Source organism: Schistocerca serialis, chromosome 1, assembly GCF_023864345.2.
Source record: "Schistocerca serialis cubense isolate TAMUIC-IGC-003099 chromosome 1, iqSchSeri2.2, whole genome shotgun sequence".
In the NCBI taxonomy this organism is placed as follows: domain Eukaryota; kingdom Metazoa; phylum Arthropoda; class Insecta; order Orthoptera; family Acrididae; genus Schistocerca; species Schistocerca serialis.
Genome location: NC_064638.1, coordinates 204985110 through 205013069, shown reverse-complemented (window position 1 = coordinate 205013069; position 27960 = coordinate 204985110). Strand labels below are relative to the sequence as shown.

Genomic DNA, 27960 nt, shown 5'->3' with positions numbered 1-27960 from the left:
TTAACAGTGGGACGAAGCCTCTCCATCATTTCTGGGTCCCCAGTTCATTACACAATTCAATACCTTCTACCACTACCCCAGATGTGTTCTGTGGGATTCATTCTTGGAGATAGTTATTCACTCAATACATTATAATATTTTCTGTTAAAGATGTCAAGTCAAATGATAAACTGTGTGCACCTTAGCATTGCCTTCTCATAGGATTCAACCATCATCTGTTGTCTGGACATGAATATTTATGTAAACATCAAGGAAGTCCCCATATTGGCAGTTCCACATGGAAAGACATGAAGATTTGGGCAGCTATATAAAAATTTATGATGCATGATTATGGGTTCCAGATTCTCATCAAACCTGAACATGTGTGCCATCACTCTAAAAGTTTCACTGGGACTTATCTAGGGGAAATGGTCCGCTTTTGATTTGCAGCTCAGTGTACATGTGTATTTACAACACAAATCCATCCTCTTATGACAAGGCTGAGCACATGTGATCTTACCTGAGTTATTGTAACAGATACTGGTGACAATTCCTGCACTGAATAGGTAACACATTACTGCAGTGGCAAATAAATACCTATTTCTCTTGCTGCTGAAGTAAAACTTTGACTTGAAAATTACTGACTGCACAAAATTATCTTACAGATTCTATATCTTTTCTACTTCAGGCATCATCAGTTTCTTGCTACTCAAATAGCAAAATTCATATACAACTAGGATGTTACATTACTAATCTAATTCACTCAGCAACACTGATTTAATTCAACTTCATTCGATTATCCTTGTTTTACTTTTGTTGGTATTCACCTTATTACCTCTTTTCAAGACTTATCATTTCCATTCAGCTGCTCTTCCAAGACCTTTGCCATCTCTGATATAATCACAATGTCATCAGCAAAGCTCCAGGTTTATATTCGTTCTCCCTTAACTGTAATTCTGTTTCCAAAGCTTGTCTTGGTTTCCTTCACAGTTTGCTCTATTTACTGATGGAATAACATCAGGACTAGGTTACAACACTGCCCCACTCCCTTCTCAACTAGCACTTCTCTTTCATGTCCTTTGACTTTTGTAACTGCAATTCAAGTGTAAGTTTTAGATAATGTTTTTCTCTCTGTATTTTGTACCCGCTACCTTCATAATTTCAGTTGGTGTATTTCAGTCACATTGACAAAAGCTTTTTCTTAGTCTACATGTGCTATAAATATAGGTTTGCCTTTGTTCAGTTTATCTAATAAGGTAAATCGTAGGATCAATATTGCTTCTCATGGTCCTACTTTTCTCTGGAATCCAAACTGATATTCCCTGAGCATAATTTTTAATTTTTTTCATTCTTCTGTAACTAACTGGTATCACTATTTTGTAACCATTACTTATTAAAGTAACAGTTCAGATATATGCATGCTTTCCACCACCTGCTTTTTTTTATTGGAATTATTGCAGTCATTTTGAAGTATGAGGATATTTCACCTGTCTCATATATCTTGCACACTAGCAATACTTTTGTCATGACTCGTTCTTCCAAGGATCGACTTCTGGGGCCTTGATTTGACTTAAGTGCTCAGTTGAATTCTTCTAACAGCATTAAATATCCCATCTCAACACCATACTTTGTCTTCTGTTTCTATAATGTCTTCAAGGTAGATTCTCTTGCAGAGCCCCTCTATATATTTGTTCCACCTTTAAGCTTCTACTTCTTTGCTTGGTCCTGGCTTGCCATTTGAGCTTTTGATATTCATTTCCATTGGTTCCATTTTGTCCATTTTTGGGCAGAATCACTGTTTCCTCAAGTTATGCATGATTCATCAGGCTTCTAGTTCATTTCTGTTCACTTGTTTTATTTCCTATTCTCTTATATTTTCTTCTTTTGTGAATCAAATTCAATCTCTGTTGTATTGTCCAAGGATTTTTATTTGGCTTTTCTTTTTGTTTATTTAATCTGCTATTGCCTTCACTGTTTTATCTCTAAAATCTACTTATTTGTTTTCTATCACATCTCTTTGTTCATTTTCATCAGTTGTTGCCTCATGCCCCCTTTTAAACCCCAAACAACCTTTATTCTTGAAATTTATCCAGGTCCCATCAACTTTATTTCCTACCTGTTTGCAGTCTCTTTAGTTCAGAACCAATAAATCATGGTCAGAGTCCACATTTGGAACTAGATATGTTTTTGTTTAAGAATTTCTGGCTTATTATCATATAATCTGTCTGAAACTTTCTGTTGTCTCCAGATATCTGTCAAGTCTGCAACATTCTTTCATGATTGTTAAACAAAAATGTTTGCAATGATTAAATTATACTCTGTGCAAAATTTTGCTGGGTGGAATCCCTTCATTCTTTTTCCTCTAATCCATGAACTACCACATTTAACATTCTTGTTCTCTTCCCCTTCCTTTTGTTAAATTACAGCCTCCCATCACACTTACTTTTTTCTCCCTTGACTATCTAAATAATTTGTTTTATCTCAGCATATATTCTTTCAATCTCATCATCCTCCATGGAGCATAAACACTTGTATCATTGTATTGGTTTCATGTCTGCCTTGCTTACAATAATGTGTTCACTATGTGGTTCACAACCGCTTGCCAATATTCCCATTTCCTTATTAATTATTAGACCTAAAGCTGCAGTGTCCCTTTTTGATGTAGTATTTTTAATCCTGTGCATACCTGAGCGTGAGTTCTTTCCTTTTTGTCACTACACTTCACTAATTCTCATAATATCTAAATTCAGCTTATTCTTTTCCCTTTTTAAATTGTCTAACCTTTCTGCCTAGTTAACAGAGCTATGATTTCATGATCTGACAAGTAACGAACTTCATGTTAGTTTCACAGTAAATAATGAAATGGTATTGAGCTTTCACAACAAATGTTTGTTGATATTCTGACTTTCTTCACATTGATACTGAATTGATATGCCTATCTGTCAAAATCTTTAGCAACAAAAACGACCAGAATTAATGTCATCTCACATGTCTTACATACTGGAATGTAAATAATTTAGGAGTAAAGAAGATCAGCCAATTACAGGGAATGTGGAATTATAGTATGGGTAAATATGTAGACTGCAAGAACACTACTGCTTACCTACACTTTGTGGTTCATCACAGGGGAACATTAATAAAATGAGATTTAATGAACCTGTAATTCTGGGCCCATGACTTCACTTCCATTTATTTCAATATCCAAGCCCAGAAAACTGAACTCATTACTGAGAAAGAGAAGAATAAGAATTCTGCAATACCAAAGTGGCTAAATATTCACTGAATTTGCGAGGACACACTTGTGCCTTTTGCTGTACAACACCAACAACTTTTCATCTTTTGAGGTCTATAAAGCTCAAGTTGATGGGAGCATGTATGACAGCTTAACTGCAAAACCATCTCAATAGCCTTGTGGAGAGCATTCCATAAAATTGCAAACCATGCACTACTTTCTGCAGTGGGCATATTCCTTACCGACTATTGGCAGCCTGCATGTTTGACAAGATGCATTTATTACTGCAGTTCTTGTCACTGGATATTATACTGTTATGATTGAACCCCTGCTCCCAGTGGATAAAAAAAGTACAAGTTCTTACAAAGTAAAAGTTATAACATTTTTACAATGTTTATGAATCATACAATGTACTAATAACTTGTGTCTGCCCCCTAAGCTGCCATGCAGCACATCTGGGTTCGATTCCTGGGCCAGTTGGAGATTTTCTCCACTTGGGGTTTGGATACTGTACTGTTTTCATCATCATCATCATCATCGTCATCATCATCATCAACATGCAAGTCACCCAATGCAAAATCAACTGGAAAGACTTGCAACTCAATGGCCAAACTGCCCCAGATGGGGACTCCTTGCCATCAATTCCATGTGATCATTTCATTTTATAACAGCCTAACAGTTTTCTACTACCTCGAATGTACACTGATGGTTATTAAAATTGCAGTACCAGGAATCACTGCAAATAACAAAATTTTGTATATTATGCATATACAGTCTAGTAAAAACAGTGCATTATTAAATTTGTGTGTGATTTGATGATTCACAGGGTGCAAAACTTTTTTACATCTGGTGATCTGGCAGCACCAGCGGCTCTAACCCAGCTTGGTGTCAAGTTAAACTGAGCTTGGATGACAGATATGGACATGTCAACATTCTGTATTTCTTCAACTCTATGCCAGAGCTTATCAGTTGTACTGGCTGGTGAATAATGGCACACCAATCTCTCAACAATCCATGACCAGATGTTTTCATGTATGAGAGATACAAAGAATGTGATGGCCAGGGAAACGGACCAACACTATTTGTATTAAAGTAGATCAGCCCAGCCCAGGCACAACTGCGTAGCTTGGTGAAAGATGTCATGGAGACATTCTAAGACAAGGCACAGTTACTGTACATAACCTGCTGTCCAAGTTATTGGCTGTTCAAACCAGAACTGACCATACTGTATTTCCACTGCAACCTCATGCCAGTACAGGACTTGCTAGGTCCATGTGATGAGAAGAATAAAGTCTGATGATATCTGTCCTCCTCAGAGCCTCCACAGATGGATATGTCTATCATGATACTATAACCAAAATTAGGACACATGAAATGATGACAGTGTCACACTTGTGTCTATTGTTACTGTTGGATATACCTCTCTCTGCTGCCACATAAAAGGGAGCCAAGACAATGGTCACCATGCTGACAGTTTGTGGCAACCCAGCCATCATTATATACGAGGGCTATCCACGAAGTACATTACGTTTTTGTTTGTGTCCGTTAGGGGTGGGGTTAGCGTGGCCATCTTGGTGTCATGGCATTCCGCCGCTCAGTCAGCATCATGCCGTGCTAGTGAGAGGTTCGTGCTGTACTCCATTGAGTTACTGCGACAGTTTGAAATGTCAGCGTTAATTGAAAATGCTGTGAAGTGTGAAGTGTGTGCTGTAATAAGGTTTCTGACTGCAAAAAAACTGTACGCCGATAGAAATATATCGGCAGCTATGTGAAGTGTATGGGGACAACATAATCACTGAAGGTGGAGTGCGTCAATAGGTCATAAAATTTAAAAATTGCCGAACTAACGTTCACGATGAAGAGCGAAGTGGAAGACCCAGCATAGTGACTGCCGAACTTGTCGAAAAAGTCATTGCCGCGGCCCGTGAAAACCGTAATTTCACAATAACGGACCTCTCTATGAGTTTTCCACAAATTTCACGAAGTTTTTTGCACGAAATCATTACCGAAAAACTTGGTTACCACAAGTTTTGTGCAAGATGGATATCAAAAATCTTGACAGAGATTCACAAAAATCAGCGAATGGCTGCAGCATTAACGTTTTTGGGCGCTTATGAGAAAGATGGCGACTCATTACTCGATCGCATCACTACTGGTGATGAAACATGGGTTAAGCATGTGAACTGTGAGACAAAATTGCAGTCAATGCAGTGGGGGCACACAAATTCCCCCCAAAAACCCAAGAAATGCATGCAGACAATGTCAGCAAGGAAGGTGATGGCGACTGTCTTTTGGGACAGAAAAGGTGTGATTTTTGTGGATTTCCTGGAAAGAGACACTACAATAAACTCTCAAAGGTATTGCCAAACTCTGCACAACCTCAGAAGAGCAATACAAAACAAGCACAGGGTAAAGTTGGGCTCAAAGATCTTGCTGATTCATGACAACACCCGGGCCCACATGGCAAATGCCACTCGTGAAGTTCTCGAATCTTTAATGTGGGAGTTGTTTCCTCATCCGCCATACAGTCCCGACCTGGCACTGAGTGACTTCCACTTATTCCCAGCAATGAAGAAGTGGTTGGCTATGCAGCGTTTTGATGATGATGCACAGCTTCAAGAAGAGGTAACCACGTGGTTGAAGGCGCAGGCGGCCGAATTTTACGACGAAGGAATTTCCAAGCTCGTCCATCACTACGATAAGTGCCTTAATTTAAAAGGCAACTACATAGAAAAGTAGTATTTAAGTGTGGCTTTCATCTGTATATAATTAAAAAAATTTCCAATACTTTATTTATTTTTAATTCCAAAACATAATGTACTTTGTGGATAGCCCTCATAGTACTGTTTGTGTGGATACTTCTCCTGCTGCAAACAAACCCCTTTCTGACTCCAGATGTGTGATGTGTCTCTATGATCCAGTATGGCTGAAAGGTCAATATGTCCATATCTTTAGATGCTAGTTGTGAAGAGCAATGAGATCTTAAGTGGCTTTCAGTCAGGCCCTCCAGAATCCACTGACTCCATACTTGATGACAGTCATTGGCTAAGTCCTAACACAAGCAGTAACAGTGTAGAATGATAAACTGCAATCTCAATTAGCCATGATCTTCACACTGTCTAATTCTGATTCATGAAGGTACACATTTCTTCTTCTTAATTGAGGCATACCACAATCCTCTCACTACCAGCCAACATTCAAATGCAGTTTCTGAGTTGTAAATACACTGCTTAATAGAATAGAATCTTTATTTGCCTTTCAGTATGTTTTCCATATCTTTCATTATCCACAAAATGCATATGATATTACTCATTCATGGTTGCACTGTGATAAGTGTAGACCAGTAGACCATTCTGTATAACAGCTAAATTTTACACAAACCTCCTTGAGCCATTCAAAAGTGAAAAAAGTCTTTCCCATCAGTTATAGGGATAACTGTGCATCTGTAAATAAATTGGCTTTGTGATCAGCTCAAGTGTGATGCATGGACTTTTTAGCTCCCATTGCAGCACTATGAATGGACACACTGCAGCAGAGCTATACATTGAATACTGTAGACCAGTAGACCATTCTGTATAACAGCTAAATTTTACACAAACCTCCTTGAGCCATTCAAAAGTGAAAAAAGTCTTTCCCATCAGTTATAGGGATAACTGTGCATCTGTAAATAAATTGGCTTTGTGATCAGCTCAAGTGTGATGCATGGACTTTTTAGCTCCCATTGCAGCACTATGAATGGACACACTACAGCAGAGCTATACATTGAATACTGACCTAAGCTACAGCATTTAAGAATAAGAAGCTGGTGTATGCTGTTGTCATAAAGCAATACCTCAGTATCAAAGTTGGCCAGTTTTCACACATAGTATTAAACTGCTTGGTTGTCAAGTTGTTCATGGAAAGTTATACCCTTTTCTTGTCATAGTATTGGAGTATCCAAGCATGTGGTACACTTATATTAATTTCACATTTCTTGAATGTCACCTTCATGGTGTTTCGATTTTAAGTCCCAGCAGTGTACTTGACCAAGAGAGTATGGTTTGTATAGGATTTGTCCATATTATGTTGTTTCCAGGCCTATAATGTTCACACATGGCAAAGCATTTTATGTGAGGTCTTTCTCAAAAGCAATGCCTCCAAGTTATTTATGTGAGAACTCTTAACAAATGCTATTAACATTCTGCATCTTTATTCTTCATGACTATATATTTGCAGCCCTCTGCCATTAGATGGCTGTGAATTATAGGGAGCAACATGGCAGTGTGCAATATAACTATGTCGGGAAGTGAGAAACAGTGTTCTGTAATCAAGTTTTGAATTTGAAAAGTTCATCCACATATGGTGCACCCTCTCCTTCAGCATGACAGTGCCAAACCACACAAGAGGTCTGCAACATCTGCAACAATCTGACACCTTGGGTTCAATGTTATTGATCATCTTCCATACAGTGCAGATGTGGCCCCAACCAATTTTCATCTATTTACAAAACTTAAAGAAAACCTTCAAAGAGTTCGCTTTGATAATGATGAAGCCATGCAAGTAAAGTGAAGCTGTGGCTTTGTCAACAAATCAAGCTTTCTACAATGATGGTATCACCAAGCTGTTCTCTTGTTGGGAGAATTGTGTTCTCCAGGGTAACTTACATTGAGAAATAGGTATGTAGACATGAAGAATAAAGATCTAGAATGTTAAAAAAAGTTTGTTTTATCTAAAGAGCTATAAGAGTTTTCACATAAAAGGTTTGGCAGCATTACTTTTCGATGTAGGTTTAATCACTGAGGTGACACAAGTCATGGGTTACCATCTCATATTGTGTCAGACATCCTTTTGCCCAGTGTAGTGTAGCAACTCAACATGACATGTATTCAACAAGTTGTCAGAAGTCCCATGCTGAAATATCAAGCCATGCTACCTCCATATCCATCCATAACTGCAATAATGTTGTGGTGCAGGATTTTTTGAACAAACTGACCTCTTGATTATGGCTTAAGGGTGGCCAAATTATTTGCTGGAATTGTCCAGGATGTTCTTCAAACCAGTCATGTACAATAATTGTGGCCTGGTGACATGGCACATTGTCATCCATGAAAATTCCATCTTTGTCTGGGAGCACGATGTCCGTGAATAGCTGCAAATGGTCTCCAGCTAGCCAAACATAACCCTTTCCATTCAACGATCAGTTCAGTTAGACCAGAGGACCCAGTCTATTCCATGTAGACAAAGTCCACATCATTAAGAAGCCGCCACCACCTAGCACAGTACTTTGCTGACAACTTGGGTCCATTTCTTCTTGGGTCTGCACTACACTTGAACACTACCATCAGCTCTTACCAACTGACATCAGGACTCTTATAAGCAGGTCACAGTTTTCCAGTCATCTACATTCTGCCTGATATGATCATGAGCCCAGGAGAGGCACTGCAGGCGATGTGCTATTAGCAAAGGTGTTCACTTCAGTCATCTGCTGTCATAGCCCATCAATACCAAATTTCACTGCACTGCTCCAACGGAAACTTTGTCATAGATCACATATTGATTTCTGTGGTTATTTCATGCAGTGTTACTTGTCTGTTAGCACTAAGAATTCCACACAAAAGCCACTGCTCTCAATCAGTAAGTGAAGGCTGTCAGCCATTGCATTGTGCCTGGTGAGAAATAATACCTTAAATTTGGTATTCTCAACACACTCAAAACTGTAGATCTTGGAATACTGAATTCCTTAATGATTTCTGAAGCAATATGGCCCATCACGTGTCTAGCTCCAACTACCATTCTGCCTTCAAAGTCTTTTAATCCCCATTGTGGGGCCGTAATCATATCAGACACATTTTCACACCTGACTACAAATGACAGTTCTGCCAGTGCACAATACTACTGCCACCTGTATATGTCCATATCACTATCCTATGACTTATCACCTCAGTGTATATTCATAGTTTCAGTCGTTTTTGACATTGGCTGGTGAAGGAAAATGGCTAATACTTAATGTAATTATTGAAGCTATTGAGTCATTACTGTTGTTAAGCAAAAATTACATACCACATTGAGTCCCATTAAATATTTTGTATGTTGGGATTCACCAACAAAAGAGCTAGTTTTTACAATTCATGAAAAAATGGAAAAAACACTGTCATTTAGTTTGCATTACAATGCATTTCTTCTCATCATTAAAATTTCAGTAGTTTACAACAAATCAATAACATTTCTGCCTTGTTGCCATAGGTTCCCACAAACAGAGGTGAGAGGGGTAATTTGCCCACATCTGTAATCTGTTAGAGACATTTTATTAATTTCAGAATTATCATATATTTCTAGAAATGATTATCTGTGAGTCTACTCAACAGCATGAAAAGGGTAACGCAGTTGGCTTTAGGAAATACTGTAGAACTGGCAAATTTTGTGACACAACATTTTTCTGTAGCATAACCTCACACAAATATGTGTCACATCTGAATTCCACATACATTGAATTTTATAATCTTTAAGTTTGTTGACAATAAAGTTTCTACATGCAGTGAGGTATTTGGAATATAAAATGTTAGTTGTCACAGAATTATCTCCCCCTCCCCTCTCCCACAGCTCAGAACAACATTGTGGTGTGAAGTCTAATACATCACCTGTCAGAAAAATGTGCTAACCTAGTATTTCTTCCCGACACACAGTTACAAAATTGCTCAGTTTTTTAGTTTTTATCCCTACACACAGAAAAATTTTCCAAAAATTTTCCATACTTGGGGCTATTTATCTTTCTGATTTTCTTAAAATCCAAGTAATTTCATGCTTATCCTCATTCAAACGAAATCAGAAGCAGTAAACTACAGTGTTTTAAGCAAGATAATTAAACAAAACTTTTACATATTTATTTATGCATGTGGTCAACAGTGCAGTATGAGAAAAGGATGTAGTCTCTCATCCCTACTGCGAACTCTACTCATTGAGGAAGCAGTGATGGAAATGAAAGAAAGGTTCAAGAGTGGAATTAAAATTTAAGGTGGAATGATATGATTGATAAGATTTGCAGATGACATAGCTATCCTCAGTGAAAGTGAAGATGAATTACAGAATCTGCTGAATGGAATGAACAGTCTACTGAGTGCAGAATATGGATTGAAAGTAAATCAAAGAAAGGCAAGAGTAAGAAATGAGAACTGCAAGAAACTTAACAACAGGATTGATGGTCATAAAGTAGATGATGTTAAGGAATTCTGCTACCTAGGAAGCAAAATAATGCATGACAGATGGTGCAAGGAGGATATCAAAAGCAGACAAGCACTGGCAAAAAGAGCATTCCTGGCCAAGAGGAGTCTACTAGTATCAAACATAGGCCTTAATTTGAGGAAGAAATTCCTGAGAATATACATTTCGGGCATTGCATTGTATGGTAGTGAAACATGGACTGCAGGAAAACCATAACAGAAGAGAATTGAAGCATTTAAAAGGTAGCACTACAAACAAATGTTTAAAATGAGGTGGGCTGATTATGTAAGGAATGAGAAGATTCTGCACAGAATCAGAGAGGAAAGGAATGTATGAAAGCACCGACATGAAGAAGAGACAGGACAGGACATCTCTTAGGGCATCAGGGAATAGCTTCCATGGTACTAGAGGAAGCAGTAGAAGGTAAAAACTGTAGAAGAAGACTGAGACTGGAATACATCCAACAAATAGTTAAGGAAATTTTTTGCAATTGCTACCTGAGATAAAGAGGTTGGCACAGGGGAAAAATTTTTGGTGGGCCACATCAAACCAGCCAGAACACTGATGATGTCAAAACAATGAAACAAGTCACTGTACTTACACTTAACATAATGTTCTCTAAACAAGATAATTAGTTCAATTATTATGCACTTACAAGTTCCATGGTATGAGAGAAACCAGTCATTTAATTTAATACAGTATTCTGAGCAACTATATATTTTGTTTAGAAACAGTGTCATAATAAAAAAACTGTCTTTTTTTACTAGCAATTTACACATGTTCCCAGTTTTATTAATGTCATGGGACTAGGGCCTCCTGTCAGGTAGACCGTTCACCGGGTGCAAGTCTTTTGATGTGACGCCACTTCGGCAACTTGTGTGTCAGTGGGGATGAAATGACGACGACGAGGACATCACAACACCCAGTCCGTGAGTGGAGAAAATCTCCAACCCAGCCAGGAATCAAACCCAGGCCCGTAGGATTGACATTCTGTTGCACTGACCACTCAGCTACCGGGGCGGACAGATTTATTAATGACATTTGTTTTTCAAATTTCAAATGTTACAACTGTTTCTGCATGTATGTGTGTCACAGTTACCCCAGTAATTTACAAAAATAACGTTTTTTACTGTCCAATGGCTGAATAAAATTTGTGTAAATGTTACCCACAATGTTCTGCGCATATCACTGTTAGAAGTTATCGGTAGCAGCAGAAAGTTTCCAAGAAGGCTACAAAGATGTTTTTCCTCCTGCAAACAAAATCACTTTGTGACCAGCTCATGTGTAGTGTATGTATTTTTAGGGTCCATTGTTAATGGCACCACTGTGGAAGAATGCATTGCAGCAGTGCTATGTCGGATGTTGAGTTACAGTATTTAATAATAGAAAGCCAGTGCGCTGTTGTCAAAAAGCAATATGTCAGTCACAAAATTGCCCAGTTTTATGGTACCACTAAAGTGTTTGGTTGTCAGGTTGTTCATGGAAAATAATACAACATTCTTGCTTCAGCAGTGGCTTCAATATTGTTTTGTAATCACAGTGGATGTGAACCTTTACAGAACATTGCCAAAATAGAATACCTAATCTTTTCTCTGTCACTTTATTGTGCAGCCTTTAATGACCTGCAAAAAGGGACAGTTCCAGCATCTGTCGAATAATAAATAATGTAGAACTATGCCTGCCTGGTCCCCATTCCCAATCCCCACAAAAACAGCTCTTTCACTTGGTGGCACCTTAAGTTCATCAATAAGTTTGCGTTTGACCTGTCAAGGCTTACTGAGACTGACTTCAGTTTTACACAGTAGAGTGATTATAGTAGAGGAGGAATAACATAGTCATGCTATTTTGGTACTGTAAGTGTATTAATTCACCTGTAGTTTATCTGTGAGCCGAAATACCAAAAAATAAAAATTTCTGCACTTGGTGAGAGGAGAAATGGTGAAATATTAAGGTTGAAAAGGTGTTTGGATCTTCTTAAACTATATGTTTCCCAAACTATACAGACATCAGCCATGTATGACATCCTGCCATAGATTTAGGAGTGCTGTGGTCCAGTTGCCATGTCTACACAATAACATGCCAGGCATGGAGATGGCCATTTCTGTTGGGTCCTGGGCAGTTAAAAGTTGGTTCCACGAGACAGTTTGTTAGCTGTTTCTGAATGTTTCCTGCATCCATATTCACATTAATAGCATTAAATGATGAACTTTAATACACTGTGAACTATGCATACTTTTAAGATATGGCAGTAATTTACCTTGAGAAAAATATTGATTGGCTAACAATCAAATGTTGAAGATCTACAAAGCTTTGTGCACTTCCTGTTTATTTATTTCTTGGGGCATGACAAATTCTCAGATTTAACTAATAAGTGATATAAAAAATTGAATGTTTGGAAGCTTGCTAACTTTTGGATAAATTTCTGTGGGCACCTGTGCTCATTGCTGTGATAGGCAGCCTCAAAATCCTGTCTCACAACATATTACACTCAGATTCCTCTATGTGGTCAGTCATTCACACACCAGTAATATGTTCACTCTTTTCTTAGCTGTTACCTTTTATGTTGCAACCATTCTGCACAGCAGCTATGATGCATTTACAGTTCTGTGCAGGATGGATGTTACATGTAGGACATAGTTGTTTTTCTTAGTAGTTAACAAGGGCTTCACACTGTTAAATGGTGTGTTATTCTGCTGCATGAGCTGTCCCACCATTCTCTCATGGAACATGTGACACAGTTACAGTTCTGAGTGTGTTGTGTACTCCTGTGAATATTCCTGTACTGTGTGTTTTATACAAATGTGATACACACACATCATCTACATCAATACTCCATAAGCCATTTGATGGTGCATGGTACAGGGTATTCCTGGTACCACTAACTGACCCCCCAATCCCTTTCCCTGTCCCGATTGAAAGTAGCACATGGGAAGTATGATTGTTGGTTAACCTCCATATTAGCTCTAAATTCTCAAATTTTTTCATTGCAGTTATTTTGCAAGACTTATGTGGGATGGAAGTAATATGTTGTCTGACTCTCCTTGGAATGTACAGTCTTGAAATTTAAATAATAAACCTCTCTGTAAAACATGATGCCTTTCTTGTAGCGTGTCACTGAAATTTGTTGAGTATCTCTGTAATGCTCTCTTATAAACTAAATGATTCTGTGGCAAAATACTCAACTCTTTGTTGAATCTTCTCTCTCTTCCATTATTTATAGCCAGTATGGATTCCAAACTGAGACAGTACTTATGAACTGGTTGAACAAGTGTTTTGTAAGCCACATCTGTCATGGATTAGTTACATTTACTGAATATTCTTCCTATGAATCTCAGCCTGGCAGTTGCTTTTCCCACAGTTTGTTTTATGTGGTCATTCTACTTAACACTGCACCACATGGTTATTCCTGAATACATTACAGTAGATACTGTTTCTAGGAATTTGTTGTCAGTAGATTAGTTGTACAGTAGTAGATTTTTTCCTTCTATGTATGCACAATATGTTACATTTATTTGCTTTCAGGGTCATCTGCCAGTCCCTGCATGATTAGTCTGTCCTGTACAGGTCTTCCTGCAAATCCCAACAGTCATCTGGTATTCTACCTTTTTATGGACAACCACATCAACTGCGAACAGCCTCATGCTTCTGACATTTTCTACTAGATCATTTACATGTATCATTAACAGTAACTGTCCTTTCACACTTTCTTAAGCTATTTCTGAAATTACCTTTATGTCTGCAGTTTTGTTCTGTTAAGAGCAACTTCAGGATGTATGTGCAGGGTAGTCTTGAATCTAGTCACTAATTTGGTCTGTTAGATAGCTCGTATTTTTTTCACTAGATGACAGTGTGGAACTGTGAATAAATAATTTTTTGTGTACCAAAGAGTTTGATTTAAATATAACCTCTAATCTGTTGAAGTGAGCATGGATACAGTTTATAGAATGTTAAATAAATCATTAATGAATTAAAATTTAAGGTGGGTGCCTCAACTACATAAAACACTTGGAAAACATTGCTACACTAATGTGAACTATTTTGCTGGTTTCAGCATACTTCATGGCCTGTGTTAAACCAGTTAAACAATAAGAAGAACAGTGGTAAATTGTGAAATTGTTTTGAGGTTTCAGTACAAGTGGCACTGGATACACTTCCCACTATAGTCAATATACATTGCCTGTTCTGGTTTTTTTCTAACTCGAATTGATATGTTTGTGCATGATAGAGCAGTATTTAAGTTCTGATGGAAGACTATTTTTTTCACCTTGGGGACTGGTTGAGATGTAGGAGACCAGTGGTCATTCTCTGCCTTCTGTTGGATACACTCTCGAAATATTACAAATCAACTTCATGTCTACACATTTTCTTTGATGCTAAACTACAAAACAGTATCTGAATCATCTGTAGGAATTAATGAACAATTTATAAATAATAGAAAACTTAGCAGATTACAAAATGAAGGCAAATATAAAATTAATTTTCACTATTTAAAAATAGTGTGTTACAGTCTCACTTTTGAATGGTATAGGAAGATGTGAAAGGGCAGTGAATTATCTAAATCCAAGTAATTAAATGTTCTCTGTTACAAAAAGATTTATTTTGTGTAAATATATTTACATTTATCTGTGATTACAATCACAAAATTGTGAACTTATGAACAAAGTTCATACCTTTCGCACTCATAAAGACATAAAAATTTTCTAAAATTGCTGATTTCCAGAATTAGAAATCAATTTTTTTCTCCATTTAACAATGAATAGTGTACACAGTTAATTAATATGAGATTTACAGCAACCAATGGCAGCTCAGCATAACACATGGTAGGTCTACTTGTACAATCACCTAATAATGTTCTCTACATTGGTATCATAGATAGAAAACACATCAGAATATTTACAAAAGTGGAGTTTACAGGAAGAACAGTTAGTAATAATTCTGAGGGTTAATTATATGAAGCTAATGAATTAGCTAAGAACACTTATTTGTTAGATGTAGAGATGAGAAATGGAGCTTTCAAATACTGAAGAAATAGGTGTGTGATATGAGATAAAGATGTCACAGAAAATGAACTGTCAGGGAGACAGACAGAAAGAAGATCAAGAAATAGAAAAATGCATCTGAAACAATGACAGATGAGTAATGAATGAATTCAGATTCCAGAATTACCTAGCAATATTAATAGTTTGTGTACTAATGGATCAAATACTAGATTTTTCTGTACTCTTAATCTCTCAAGCACTTGAGATCTAAATGTGATAAATAAGCCACTGTGATAAATTGGAGATAACCTCTCCTCTTAAATTAATTAACCGTTGTGATGAAAATTATTTGTATGAAGGATGATATTTGCTTGCTGATAAAACTGATTATGTATTAACTACATAAATTCTGACTAATTAATATGCTACAGAAGCTGTCTCTGGTAACAACTTTAATACTTCACTATAAAGCTACAGGTAGAGATTAAGCTTAGTACATAACATGACCAAGCTACTGCAGTCTGTCAAAATTACATGTGGAAAACAATTCATCTTGCACTGACTGCACATTACTTACTACTCCCTGAATTGTTCTGTATATACATATACAAACTTTCATATCATGTAATCAGTCTTACTCAATGCTCTTTTGCAATTCAAGTTCTCTCTATTTCCGTACTTTCAAGTGACAAGCATCATGTGTGTCTTTTTATTATTAGAATTGCTTTAGAACTTTTCTTAGCTGTCTCTGCTGGTGCCTTTTCAATATCTTCTGCTGCTTTCCTATAAAAGAATGAAATCATCATTATTAATTTTTATGTAGGCTACCTCCTAGCTACATAAAAAATTATGCCAACAGATACTTTCTAAAACTCCTGTTACACAGTACAGTAAATCAATAAATGAATGCACTTAACAACATAGGTAATACAGTTACTTACAAATCGGTTTCAAGATGTGTGAAAAAAAGTTGTGAGACTGACAAAACTGTGAGAGATTTGGCAATGCAGTGTTTTTCTACTTGTGAAGACCAGCGTTTTCATCCCTTCCAGGAGCTCATTCTGAGTTTCAGCTCTGTACAGCACTACATGATTTTTGAAAGTGCTATCAGTGAAGCTGTGTTTTTGTTGTGTTTTACAAAAATGGAACAGCAGAATTTAGAGCAACATTATGCCATCAAGTATAATGATTTTACAAGAAAATAACAAGCACAACTCTTTAGTGCATGATAGTAATGTCTTGTGATTCTCTTGAGTTCAACATCTCTCTCATAATGAGAGGATGCAGACTCAGTTTTTTAGGTGGACTGAGTAGAGAACGTGTTTAGTGTGAGAAACAGTGAAACATTTATGCGTGAAAGTCAGTTTTCCAAAAGGACTGGAGTTAGTGCAAGGAGTGTAGACCATTTTCATGGTTCCAAAGTCACTAGTGGGTGTGATTGATGTGTTCAGGAATGAAGAGGAAAACTGTATTTATATCAAACAAAATTTTGCATTAGATACCAATGGAATGAGAAAGTGCAATCATTAAGACACTGACATATTTAGATGGAGTTTGCCCTGGCCAACTGTTCTGACTTAGGTTTTCCGTCCCCAATTGTTTCAGTCAAATGCCAGGATGTTTACTTCATCAAGGCCCTGACTGACCACCAGTACTGACCTTATGAAAGTATACTTATATATTTTTTGTACGTATATATTTTTGAGCTATTTATTTTCACTGTATTATGACGACAAATCCGGTACAATTGTAAGGTGGTCCCTGGACAGACAAACAAATACAGAAATAATATTTTGTAGTTAAAGTCTGTCATCCTATTACCTTATGAACAACAACAGAAAGATATAGGTCACAACTGTGTTAATTAGTATCTGTTTTTCTTTCATACTGTATGTGGGACCCAGACAAGATAGGACTAATGGCGGATATTGGACGTACTCTAGGAATATACTACAACCTCCTATCTATTGCTCACATGAGTATTGTGAAGATAAGATTAGCATAATATACTGCACACACTGAGGCATTTAAATAATTGTTCTGGGTCAATGGCGGCATCTGGTCCCACCCGTCGGCTTTGATCCATGACGTCATGACGGGGTGGAGTTTAGTTTATGAGTTGGTTATGTTTGTAGATATCATCTTCTTGTGTTATGGTGTGGAGTTTAGTTTGAATTTGTTGTGTTTGTAGACGTCCTCTTGCTGCAGTTGGTGGTGTCCTCTGGTGGTGTGTTTAAGGTCCGCATGTTTTGTGGTGTATTTGGTTCATATGAGTGTCATTGGTCAAAGTGTGAATCAATTTTTATTGACTGTGACTGAAGAATGGAAATTAGTTTCAGTGAGTTTAGAATAAATTTTTTTGTGTTTATGTTATTGCAGCATTGATTGGTGTGAATGGTTTGCTGATTGTCACGCGGTGAGGCATTTAATTTATTTTGTGGCTTCTTCTGTTAGGTATGGATGTGACATTTAAATTTAACAGTTCATGGTTGTGGGCTGAGATGGGGGATGACATGACATCTCTCATTAAATTTTTTCAGATGTTTGGACTGTTGGCTGAAATAGTGAAGTGTAGTGACCACAAAGAGAATAAGCGATTGGCTGGAGTTCCAATGTCTCTAAACAGGGACTGTTCATGTGGCGGTACCAAAGGGATAACCTTTGGCAGTCCATTAGGTGTGGTAAATGGTTGAAGAAGTCTAGGTTGGCCAGGACAGAGATCGTTTTGATAATGTATTATTTTTGTTATTGATCCTCCATCAGTTTTTGTGCAAATGAGACTGATGAGAGTGAGAGGACCATTTTAGACTGGTTTTCTTTTTGTAGGGAAGCTTGTTCTGAATATGTTAAGTACAGGGTGGGTTGGGGGTGGTGGTTGGGGTAGATGAGTCTCAGTTTGGAAAGAGGAAATATGGGAGGTTTGTGAGTGTGAAAGGCCGTTATTTTGGGAGGTGGGTATGCAGAGTATGCTTTCAGGGTTTTGGAAGGGTGTACAAAGAGGGAATTGGTGAGATCAATTGAAGAGTATATAGAGGAGGGGAGTACGGTAGTTTTATATGCTTTTTCATCTTATAGGGGGTTGGGGAATAGGGATTATTATCATTTAGTTGTCAATAATAGTTTAGAGTTCAAGAATTATGAGACTGGGGTGTGGGGGGGGGGTGTGGGGGGGGGGGGGGGAGGGCAGTTAAATCAGTCACTGGGTGGGGAAGAGTTGGGTGGGGAAGAGTTGGGTGGGGAAGAGTTGGGTGGGGAAGAGTTGGGTGGGGAAGAGTTGGGTGGGGAAGAGTTGGGTGGGGAAGAGTTGGGTGGGGAAGAGTTGGGTGGGGGTGGGGGGGGGGGTTATTTTATGATTATATTGTGGAGGACCTGTTTTGTTGCAGTTTTTTTGAGTTGTTGTGTGTGATCGAGTTTCGTTTATTTTCTGATCTTATTTGTCAGTGGATTTTTGTTTTTGGCGGACGGTGAAGATTGGGGGGAGGGGAGGGGGGGGGGGGTGGTTGGAGTTGGTAGAGTGTAACTTAAGGGTAGTATCCAATTCCAATTTTTTTGGTATCATAATTGACCTATATAGGTCAAGGGAAGTGTCCGATTCCAATTTTTTTTTTTTTGTGGTATTGATAGTTGTGCTGTGATAATGATTTTTGGGTGTTGGTTTTTATTTTGCAGTATCGACAATTGTGGTTGAGCTATGTATGTGAAGGGAAGTGATCGATTCCTGTGGATATTGTGAGTGTAGTGGGATTTGGGAATTGTGTGTTGTTTTTATGTTGTCATCTTGTGTGATTTGATGGTGGTGTGTGTCTGTATGTGTTTATATTTAGTTTGTCCCCAACCACAATCCCCCAATTTCTTGTGTTGATCCCATTAGTTTGATTAAATTTTGGAGGGAGATGTGTTTATTGTTTTTACATGTTTTTTCGTGTTTGTTGTCATGTTTATGTAATGACATCATAGGCGCCATATTAGAGACGCTGAAAATGGTCATTTCAACCATATTGGTGACGTCATGGTTCAAAACAGACAGGTGGAATCGGACGCTTCTGTAATCGCATCGTTCTTCCCACCCTCTATGCAGGAATGGAACAGGAAGAAACTCTTATAACTGGCACAATGCGATGTACCCTCTGCCAAGCACCTCATGCTGGTTTGCACTATATAAATGCAGATGTAGATGTAGATTTATATGCCCTCTCGACAAATGTAAAAAGGTATATATATTTTGAGAAACAACAACAAAATTAAAATTACAGATACTGGTTAGAGATAAAAGATTCTAGTGAGGAGAATCTTGAGTTTCTTGTGAAAGTCGGTTTTGAAGTATAATGCTAAAGCAGAGATGAACAATACTAATACTGACACTTTTGTACCAAAGGTGAACTTACTTGTAGCTCAGAATAAGAAAGTGTTTCAGAAGTTTCAGAAAATAAACTCAAAAAATATTTACTTAAACAAGTGCAATGATTCCTTTAGAGGCAGCAGCCCCTTAATGCAAGTGCCTCAATAACTTTAAAATCAATTCTTTGTAAGTAGTTGCAGAACAATCTCTCCTGAGCCAGGAGCTGTAATTCTACCAAATGTGATCAGTACCCATTTAAGTTCTGCTGCAACACAGAAGGCACTCTGGGAGTCATTTAGTAGTGACGGTTATCCTTGTCCTCCTTCCTTGGCAGAGGCAACTTACCCAAGACGTCAGGGGCAACATAATGCGATGCCTGGCTCTCTGGTTTCACCATGTGGATATCAAGGTCTTTGACCACTGAAAGGGAGAGGGCTCACCAATCCAAAAGCTTAGCTGCCACTTTCTCCAATTTGTAACAACTTTTTGTGTGGCATTTTCCTTAATTATGGGAGGAGTTGCTTGCTTGGGTAGGGAAGACAGGGTGCACTCCTGATGGTGTGTAGTGGTATTTGGATGAGGTTCTAAATCTATCATCAATGGATTCTGAAAGATTTCAGGTTCAGGTATAGCTTCCCAATGCAACACACATTTGTAGCTCACAAGAAGTTTCAGAACAGTGCATACCCCTCTGCAGAGTGAAAATTCATTCTGTATTTAATGTAACTGTTGAAGTGTAGACTCCTATGGTTCAAATAACCACAGAATAACCTCTATATATCTACACTCTGCACCCACTGTGAGGTGCACAGCAGAGGGTACATCCCATTGTACCAGTTATTAGTGTTCCTTCCTGTTCCATTCATGTATGAAATGTGGGAGGAATGACTGATTGAATACCTCTGTGCATGTAGTAATTATTCGACTATTATCCTCATGATTCCTGTGTGACTGATAGGCATGGGGTTGTTGTATATCCCTAGAGTAATCATTTAAAGCTTGTTCTTGAAACTTTGTTAAAAGACTTTCTCAGGATAGTTTACATCTTGCCTCAAGAGTCTGCCATTTCAGTTCTTCAGCCACTCTGATGCATTAAACAAACCTGTGACCATTTGTGCTGCCCTCCTCTGTATATGTTGAATAATCCCCTGTTAGTCCTATATGATACAGGTCTTGTAAACTTGAGCAATATTCTAAGATGGGTCACACAAGTGATTTGTAAGCAATCTGTTTGGTATCCTAACAATAAAGCAAAGTCTACCACCTGCTTTACCCATGAATGAACCTTTGTGATCATTCCATTTCATCTCTCTTCAAATAGATATTTGTACAAGTTGGCCAATTCATTATAAACAACTGCATCACCCACAAAAGCCTGGTTTTACTATTAATATTGTTTGCAAGGTCATTAATATAAAACATGAATGGGCAAAGGTCACAACACACTTTCTTGGGCAATATCTGAACTTACTACTACAGCTGAGAATGACTCTCCAACCAAGATAACGTGCTGTGTCCTCTCTACTAAAAAGTGACTTGGTGTTGAGGAGGGCATTCTGTTCAAGATACCTCATTATGTTTGATCTCAGAATATGTTGTATGATTCTACAATAAATCCATGACAAGAATATTGGACCACTTCTACTACCCTTCTTTTAAATGGATGAGACCTGCCCCTTTTCCAGGAACTGAGCACGGTTTTTTGTTTGAGGGATCTATCATACATTATAGTGTGTGGTTCTAATGGCTTCATGAAGTTAGCTCAAATAAAAATAAGGATCCCATACCATAGGTCTGGTAATTGTCAGTGTATCTGTGATGGAGGCAATTTTGGAAGTGAAATATCCATCTGATGAAGTTTTACCCACATTATAATAGCCAAAAACATTCGAAGGGGTTGCATCACAGCCCTACATGAGATTAATTGGGCTTTTTGTCATATTTTTCTACAAATTTTATAGTAGAGAAAAATAACGAGACATTACTTTTACTACAGACAAGAATATTAGAAAAATGAATTTTTGTAGTTACTTTGTGGGTGCACAAAAACAGTGCCAAATAATTTAGGCCTATCTCAGTTGTAACTGTCATATCCAAAATAGTATAAAACTACATAAACAAGCAAGTATACTGTATGGTTATTTTCAAAGTAACAAAATCTTAGATGAACAATAGGTTGCCTTTACATCTCATCTGTAAATAGTAAAAGCAAGAGAAATCTTGATGAACAGCATTTGTGGAGGGTATGGTGGGAGATCACTGTTCTGAAACACATGAATTTTAAGCTTTTATCTCTGGAAAACACTGAAGATAGCTCTCTCAGGTTATTTGAGTGCAGCTAAAACAACAAACTACAGATATGAAACTTCCTGGCAGATTAAAACTGTGTGCCAGACCAAGACTTGAACTCGGGACCTTTGCCTTTCGCGGGCAAGTGCTCTACCAATCTCCCAGGAAGTTTCATATCAGCACACACTCCGCTGCAGAGTGAAAATCTCATTCTGGAAACTACAGATAGTTTATGGAAATAAGCAGAGATCATAATTACTTATAAAAAGATGAACTCATCAAGGATCTGTTCTTGGATTTTTTCTGTTAATTACCTATGTTAGACCAGACAAAAACAAAGGAAATTCCCATTAAACTTAAGGTTATCAGAAGTACAATAAAACAGTTATACTACAATCCTCTACATATAGATCACACAGGGATTGTGATGATAAGATTAGAATATTTACTGCATGCATAGAGGCACTCAAACAATAATTCTTCTCACACTGCGTATGTGAATGGAACAGGAACAAACTCAAATAACTGGTACAATGGGACACACACACTGCCATATACCTCACAATGGTTTGCACTGTACAGATGTAGATGTAGATACAGATATAAATGTAGGCATTTGGAAATTCCCATTACAAAATTCTGGGACTTTTAGAGAGGAGTGAGTACATAATATTTTGGATAAATGCCCACAGGTGTGAGTACATAATATTTTGGATAAATGCCCACGTCCAGAAATGTACCATTTCTGTTCTACAATGGTTTCACTTAAGATGCTTAACTCATCCATTTCTGCTTGAGGAATTGAATTAAACATTATGCAGTACAATTATTAGGTAACAATTTTAAAGAAAACATAACAAAACAACCATTTATCACTTAAGCACATGAATTTCTATTAGCAGTTAAAAATTACATACTGTAAATGCAGTATTATGGGTTCTTTCTTGTTTTGAAATAATATAAACATGTAATGTTTGAGTGTTAATACAAACAAAGCACAGTTCAATTCCCCAAGCAGAAGTGGATGAATTTTTGGGGACATAACACTGTGGAGTTACCCAGAACAATGTTTCTGCCGTGAGGTAGCTCAACTAACCTCTCTAGATGTGCAGTTAGTTCACTCTGATCACTGTTTGTGACACACATGCTTTGTACCTTGTAGGACAATAATATATATTTGTATGGAATTGTACAACCTGTTAGTTGTTGTTATACATAGCTACTACTCGGAGTGCCACACCTCCCACAATGCTGACTCAAAAATTTCAACCGTATTGTGTTTAAATTGTAAAATCTCCCACACCGGTCGATTGTCCTACAATGACACAGCTATGCATTCAGCCATTTCCTGCTCCAAGGAACATCAGTCTCATCTCTTTGTTAATGCCAGTGAATTCCATGAACTTTCCAGGCCTCAGTTTGTTATAATTTCACCAAAACCCGGGTGAAGTGTCTCATCCAACAGTTAGTAGTGAACCACCAACAATGCTTCCATTGTTTCCACATCTACCACACCAGGCTCACACTGCTTCACACCAAACCAGCCAATGTGTCGAATCCTCAGTGTGACCAGTGCCCGGTGACCATTTGTCAACAATTCTGCTATGACAACAAATGTGATTCCAGATAATCTATGGCTTTCCACCCCATTCATCAGAACACACAGTGCTCCAAGCTCCCCTATGAGAGATAATGACACTTGTTACTAGGAACACACTTATACTGCCAGTAAACCTGCGTGCATTAACATTCCCAGTGTTTTGGAAAACTATACGGGTCATGATAGTTGGTGAAGAGTGCCCCCCAATAAATAACCCTGAAATTGTTTCTAACTATTTACTACCTCCCATATGAAATAACAGTGGTTCAAGTGATCTTCTTAGATGTAAAAGTGAGCCACCCAACATGGACTGGGTTGTCATGCAGTGTTTGCCCATGTGATTTGTGTCACAACATCACTCAGGTGCCACGGTGGTGCTGGCATCTCCATCAGCCACCCCACATTCACTTGGAGCCACCACCACTGTGTGTGATGCACTGCAGCAAAACTATGTTACCAGATTCATTACCTCATGAGCATACCATATACTCACAGCATCTGGCAGCTCCCATGCTCCCATGGACTAGCACTTTGCACCACCATACTGCTGGTCATGCCCACCTTCATGCTCAGCTCACACGTCTAATGCAGCACACATCTTAATCTCATCATGACTGTGGTCCACCCCAATACTTCCACTCCTGCCACACCTACTGTGTCAAGTTTCTCTTCACTACTTTATGAAAGATAGAGGAACCAGGGAAGCAATATTTGCTCTAAAACTAATAATAGAGAAATGACTAGATAAGAACCTGAAAACATACATAGCTTTCGTAGATGTAGAGAAAGCCTTTGATAATGTTAAATGGGATAAGATGTTTGAGGTACTCAAAAAAGTAGGAATAGACCATAAAGATAGAAAAATGATATGGAACCTGTACAAAAACGAGACAGCAGTTATCCGTGGACGGACAAAACAAGAAGAGGTGCAGATACGGAAAGGTGTCCGGCAAGGTTGTGCACTATCCCCTGTTATCTTTAACGTATACATTGAAGAGGTGCTGGAAAAAGTAAGGGAAAATTCACAGACAGGTGTAGTAATTCATGGCCAATGAATAGATATGATAAGATATGCCGATGATATAGCTGTCCTGGCTGAAAGTGAAGAAGATCTTTTAGTCCTACTGAATAGAATGGATAAAGTTATGGGTGAAGAATATAATATGAGAATTAATAAAGCAAAAACAAAAGTAATGGCATGCGACAAAGAAGATCAAGTGAAAGTCCAAGTTCATGTAGGCAATGAACTGCTTGAACAAGTTGATAAATTTACTTATCTGGGCAGTAATGTTACCAGGGATGGAAGGAGCAAGGCAGAAGTGAGAAGTAGAATAGCTCAAGCAAAGGCTGCTTTTAACAAGAAGAAAAACATATTAACATCTAAGAGCATCAGCCTTGAAACCAGGAAAAGATTTTTGAAATCATATGTGTGGAGTGTGGCATGCTATGGGTGTGAAACATGGACTCTCGGGACAGAGGAACAGCAGAAGCTAAATTCTTTTGAAATGTGGTGCTATAGACGCATGCTCAAAATAAAATGGATCGACAAGGTCACAAACGAAGTGGTTCTGGAAAGAGCAGGTGAGAAGAGAAGCTTCCGGAGTTTCATTGTTAAAAGTAGAGTGCAATTTACAGGCCATCTATTAAGACATAAAGGACTCCTGAACACAATCATAGAGGGATATGTCAAGGGAAAAAGACCAAGAGGAAGACCATGACTGAGGTACATGGATCAAATCGTGAAAGATGTGGGATGTAACACCTATAAAGAAATGAAGAGAAAAGCTGAAAGACGCACAGAATGGAGACAAGCTGCCATTGTAGCTGTCGCAAACCAATCCTTGGATTGACCACTACAGAAGAGAAGAAGAAGACTTTATGACACACCACTCCCTGATGCTTCCATGCTTGTCGCACCTACTAAGCCACGTATCCTTTAGCCACTTTATGATGCACCACTTCATGATGCCTTCACTCCTGCCTTGTATACCACATTGGACAATGCCAATCTTATGATGGGGTCAGCCTCACATAATCATGGCCCTTACCATTCCACATGTCTTTAGCTGAAACTACCTCTACTGAATGTGGACTTGCCTATGCTGTGGTTCACTCTTAGTGAGAGTGCATAATGCAATCTGCAGGTATCACTGAGTAAAATGACAAATTTTCATTTCTTCTCAACCACCTCAATGATAATGCCAATCTCATTAGTGCCTTTCTGCTTGATGTTCCCACACAAAGAAACAAGTATGAGATTGTCAAGGCACTTCTGCTTCAGTGCCTATCCCACTTGCAAGAGCAACAACTTCATCTAGTGCCTAAGTGAAACCTCACTCTCTCACAACACATCTCCCGAGCTAGGGTGCAAGCTTCACCTGCAAATTGATACTAGCCTCTTCCCAGATTGTACACTGTGGCCTTTGTGGATCTTAAAACTGTGGGGGAGCATTCAAACAGTTATGCTTGAGCTGATGCCCTGCCAGCACTCTCGGCCACTCCTGTGCACCTCCTATCATGCAGATGCCAGCCATGTGACATCTATCTGGACTTGCCGAACCTTGCTGAGCCATCACCTCCAGCTGCTCTGTACAGTCTCCCATGTGAAGAACATAAACAAAAGCTTACAGTGCAGACTACCACCAGTGTGCCTCTGCCTGGTCATTGACCTGTGCCTGCCCGTCAGAACACTGCAAGTTGGCTGGGCACTATGCCGCCCATGTGCATTGCCTCTGTTGGTTACACAATTGCTTTGGCTCTGACATGCTGCTCTGTAGACAGCCTTGCTCATACTCAGCATGATCTTGCGCCATGATAGTAGTGTACAATGTCAGCAAATCACCACTTCCTGGTAGCATCTGCAGGTCTCATCTATGACCAGATAGCTCTCACCTCTTCATTATGATGCACAACTGATTTCTTACCATCTAGTCAACACCAAAGCCAATGTCATCATGACTCCATCATCTCTCGCTCCTGCTACACTTTCATTTTCACCCATGAAATTGTGTGCAGCTAATGACTCCATGATGCTGGTGACTGGAACAGCCTCCATCAATCTCTGTCTCAGTAACCACCCATCTATGCCTTGGACATTCTTGGTGGCTGGAATGATGGAACCTGTCTTAGGAGTTGACTTACTCAGACACTACCATTTACTTCCAGACCTGTACTGCACTCTGCTTCTGCACCACTATGGCCAACAGCCAATCAGCAGCAAGATCTGAGACTCCCCTCCTGCCAATAATATGCCACCATCTCTTACTTCACTGTCAGACATCTCTTGATCTTATCTTGAAATGTTAAATGCTCCTGAAAGAGCCCTGCATGACCTCTGTCATTCACTCTAAACACTGGGGTTCCAACTTGGGTATGAGAGCAACCAATGACCACCTCCACTCTCCCATGGCCGAGACACCTACCGAGTTTCATATGACTCAACAGAAACTCACCATTCTGCAACGTCAACACCCACTGTCCAATAACTAAGACAGCAGATCAGGCTCAAAATAGGTCAGTCAACTGCCATTACCTAATTGCGCTCACCCAGCCACACTTAGTGTTATTGACAGTGCCTCCATGATGGAGTTGTCCATTGATGATGGAGTTACTACAGCACCTAGTGCTATGCCCTCAGTCCCTACTTTATGCCAGCCTATCTCACCACAGACTATTTGTGCCATCCATGACAGGACATTTTGTCTTATCAACACCACCCCCAGCCTGCTGATCCACCAACACCCTCACCTCACCGCCTATCTCCCCACAAACGCAAAGTGGCAAAAGCCGCCACTGACAAACTCTTGTGTGCTGGTATTGTACGGCCATCTGACAGTGCCTGGGCCTCTCCTATCAAGTTTGTCTTCAAAAAGGATACCACTTTGCAATTGTGTGGTAATTATCGTACCTGAATGCCCAGACTATAATAGACAACTACTGTGTACCAAACTTACACAACTTCACACATAAACTTTCTGGTGCCATCATATTTAGTGTTGTTGATAGTAGAAGGGCCTATTTACAGACACCTATGGTTGATGAGTATATATCAATAACTGCAATAATCATGCCGTACTGTCATTTCAAGTTCTTATTTATGCTGTATGGGTTAAAAAATGTGGCACATACCTGGCAGAGGTTTATTGACAGCCTCCTATTTAACATGTGCTTCTGCTATGCTTACCTCGATGAACCGATAATTTTCTCACAGTCTCCCGATGAGCATGTAATTCATTTATGCACAATGTTGGATGAGTTAGGAGCACATGGTGTCATAATCAATTAAGGCAAGTGCCAACTGTGGAATTCAAGTGTCACCTTCATTGGCCATCAGTTGACACTTGAG

At 38.7% G+C, this 27960-nt stretch overlaps 1 protein-coding gene across 5 annotated transcripts in view; it reads right to left on the bottom strand.

The window, feature by feature from the left end:
* Positions 1-14983: 14983 nt before the first annotated feature.
* Positions 14984-27960, bottom strand: part of LOC126465638 (organic cation transporter protein-like) — a 254040-nt gene continuing 241063 nt past the window's right edge. For all 5 annotated transcript variants that reach the window (XM_050096322.1, XM_050096324.1, XM_050096323.1 and 2 more), the window contains exon 11: positions 14984-16170. In XM_050096322.1, coding sequence (XP_049952279.1) covers positions 16083-16170 — 88 coding nt within the window. In that variant the 3' untranslated portion in view covers positions 14984-16082. The remainder of the gene's footprint in view (positions 16171-27960) is intronic.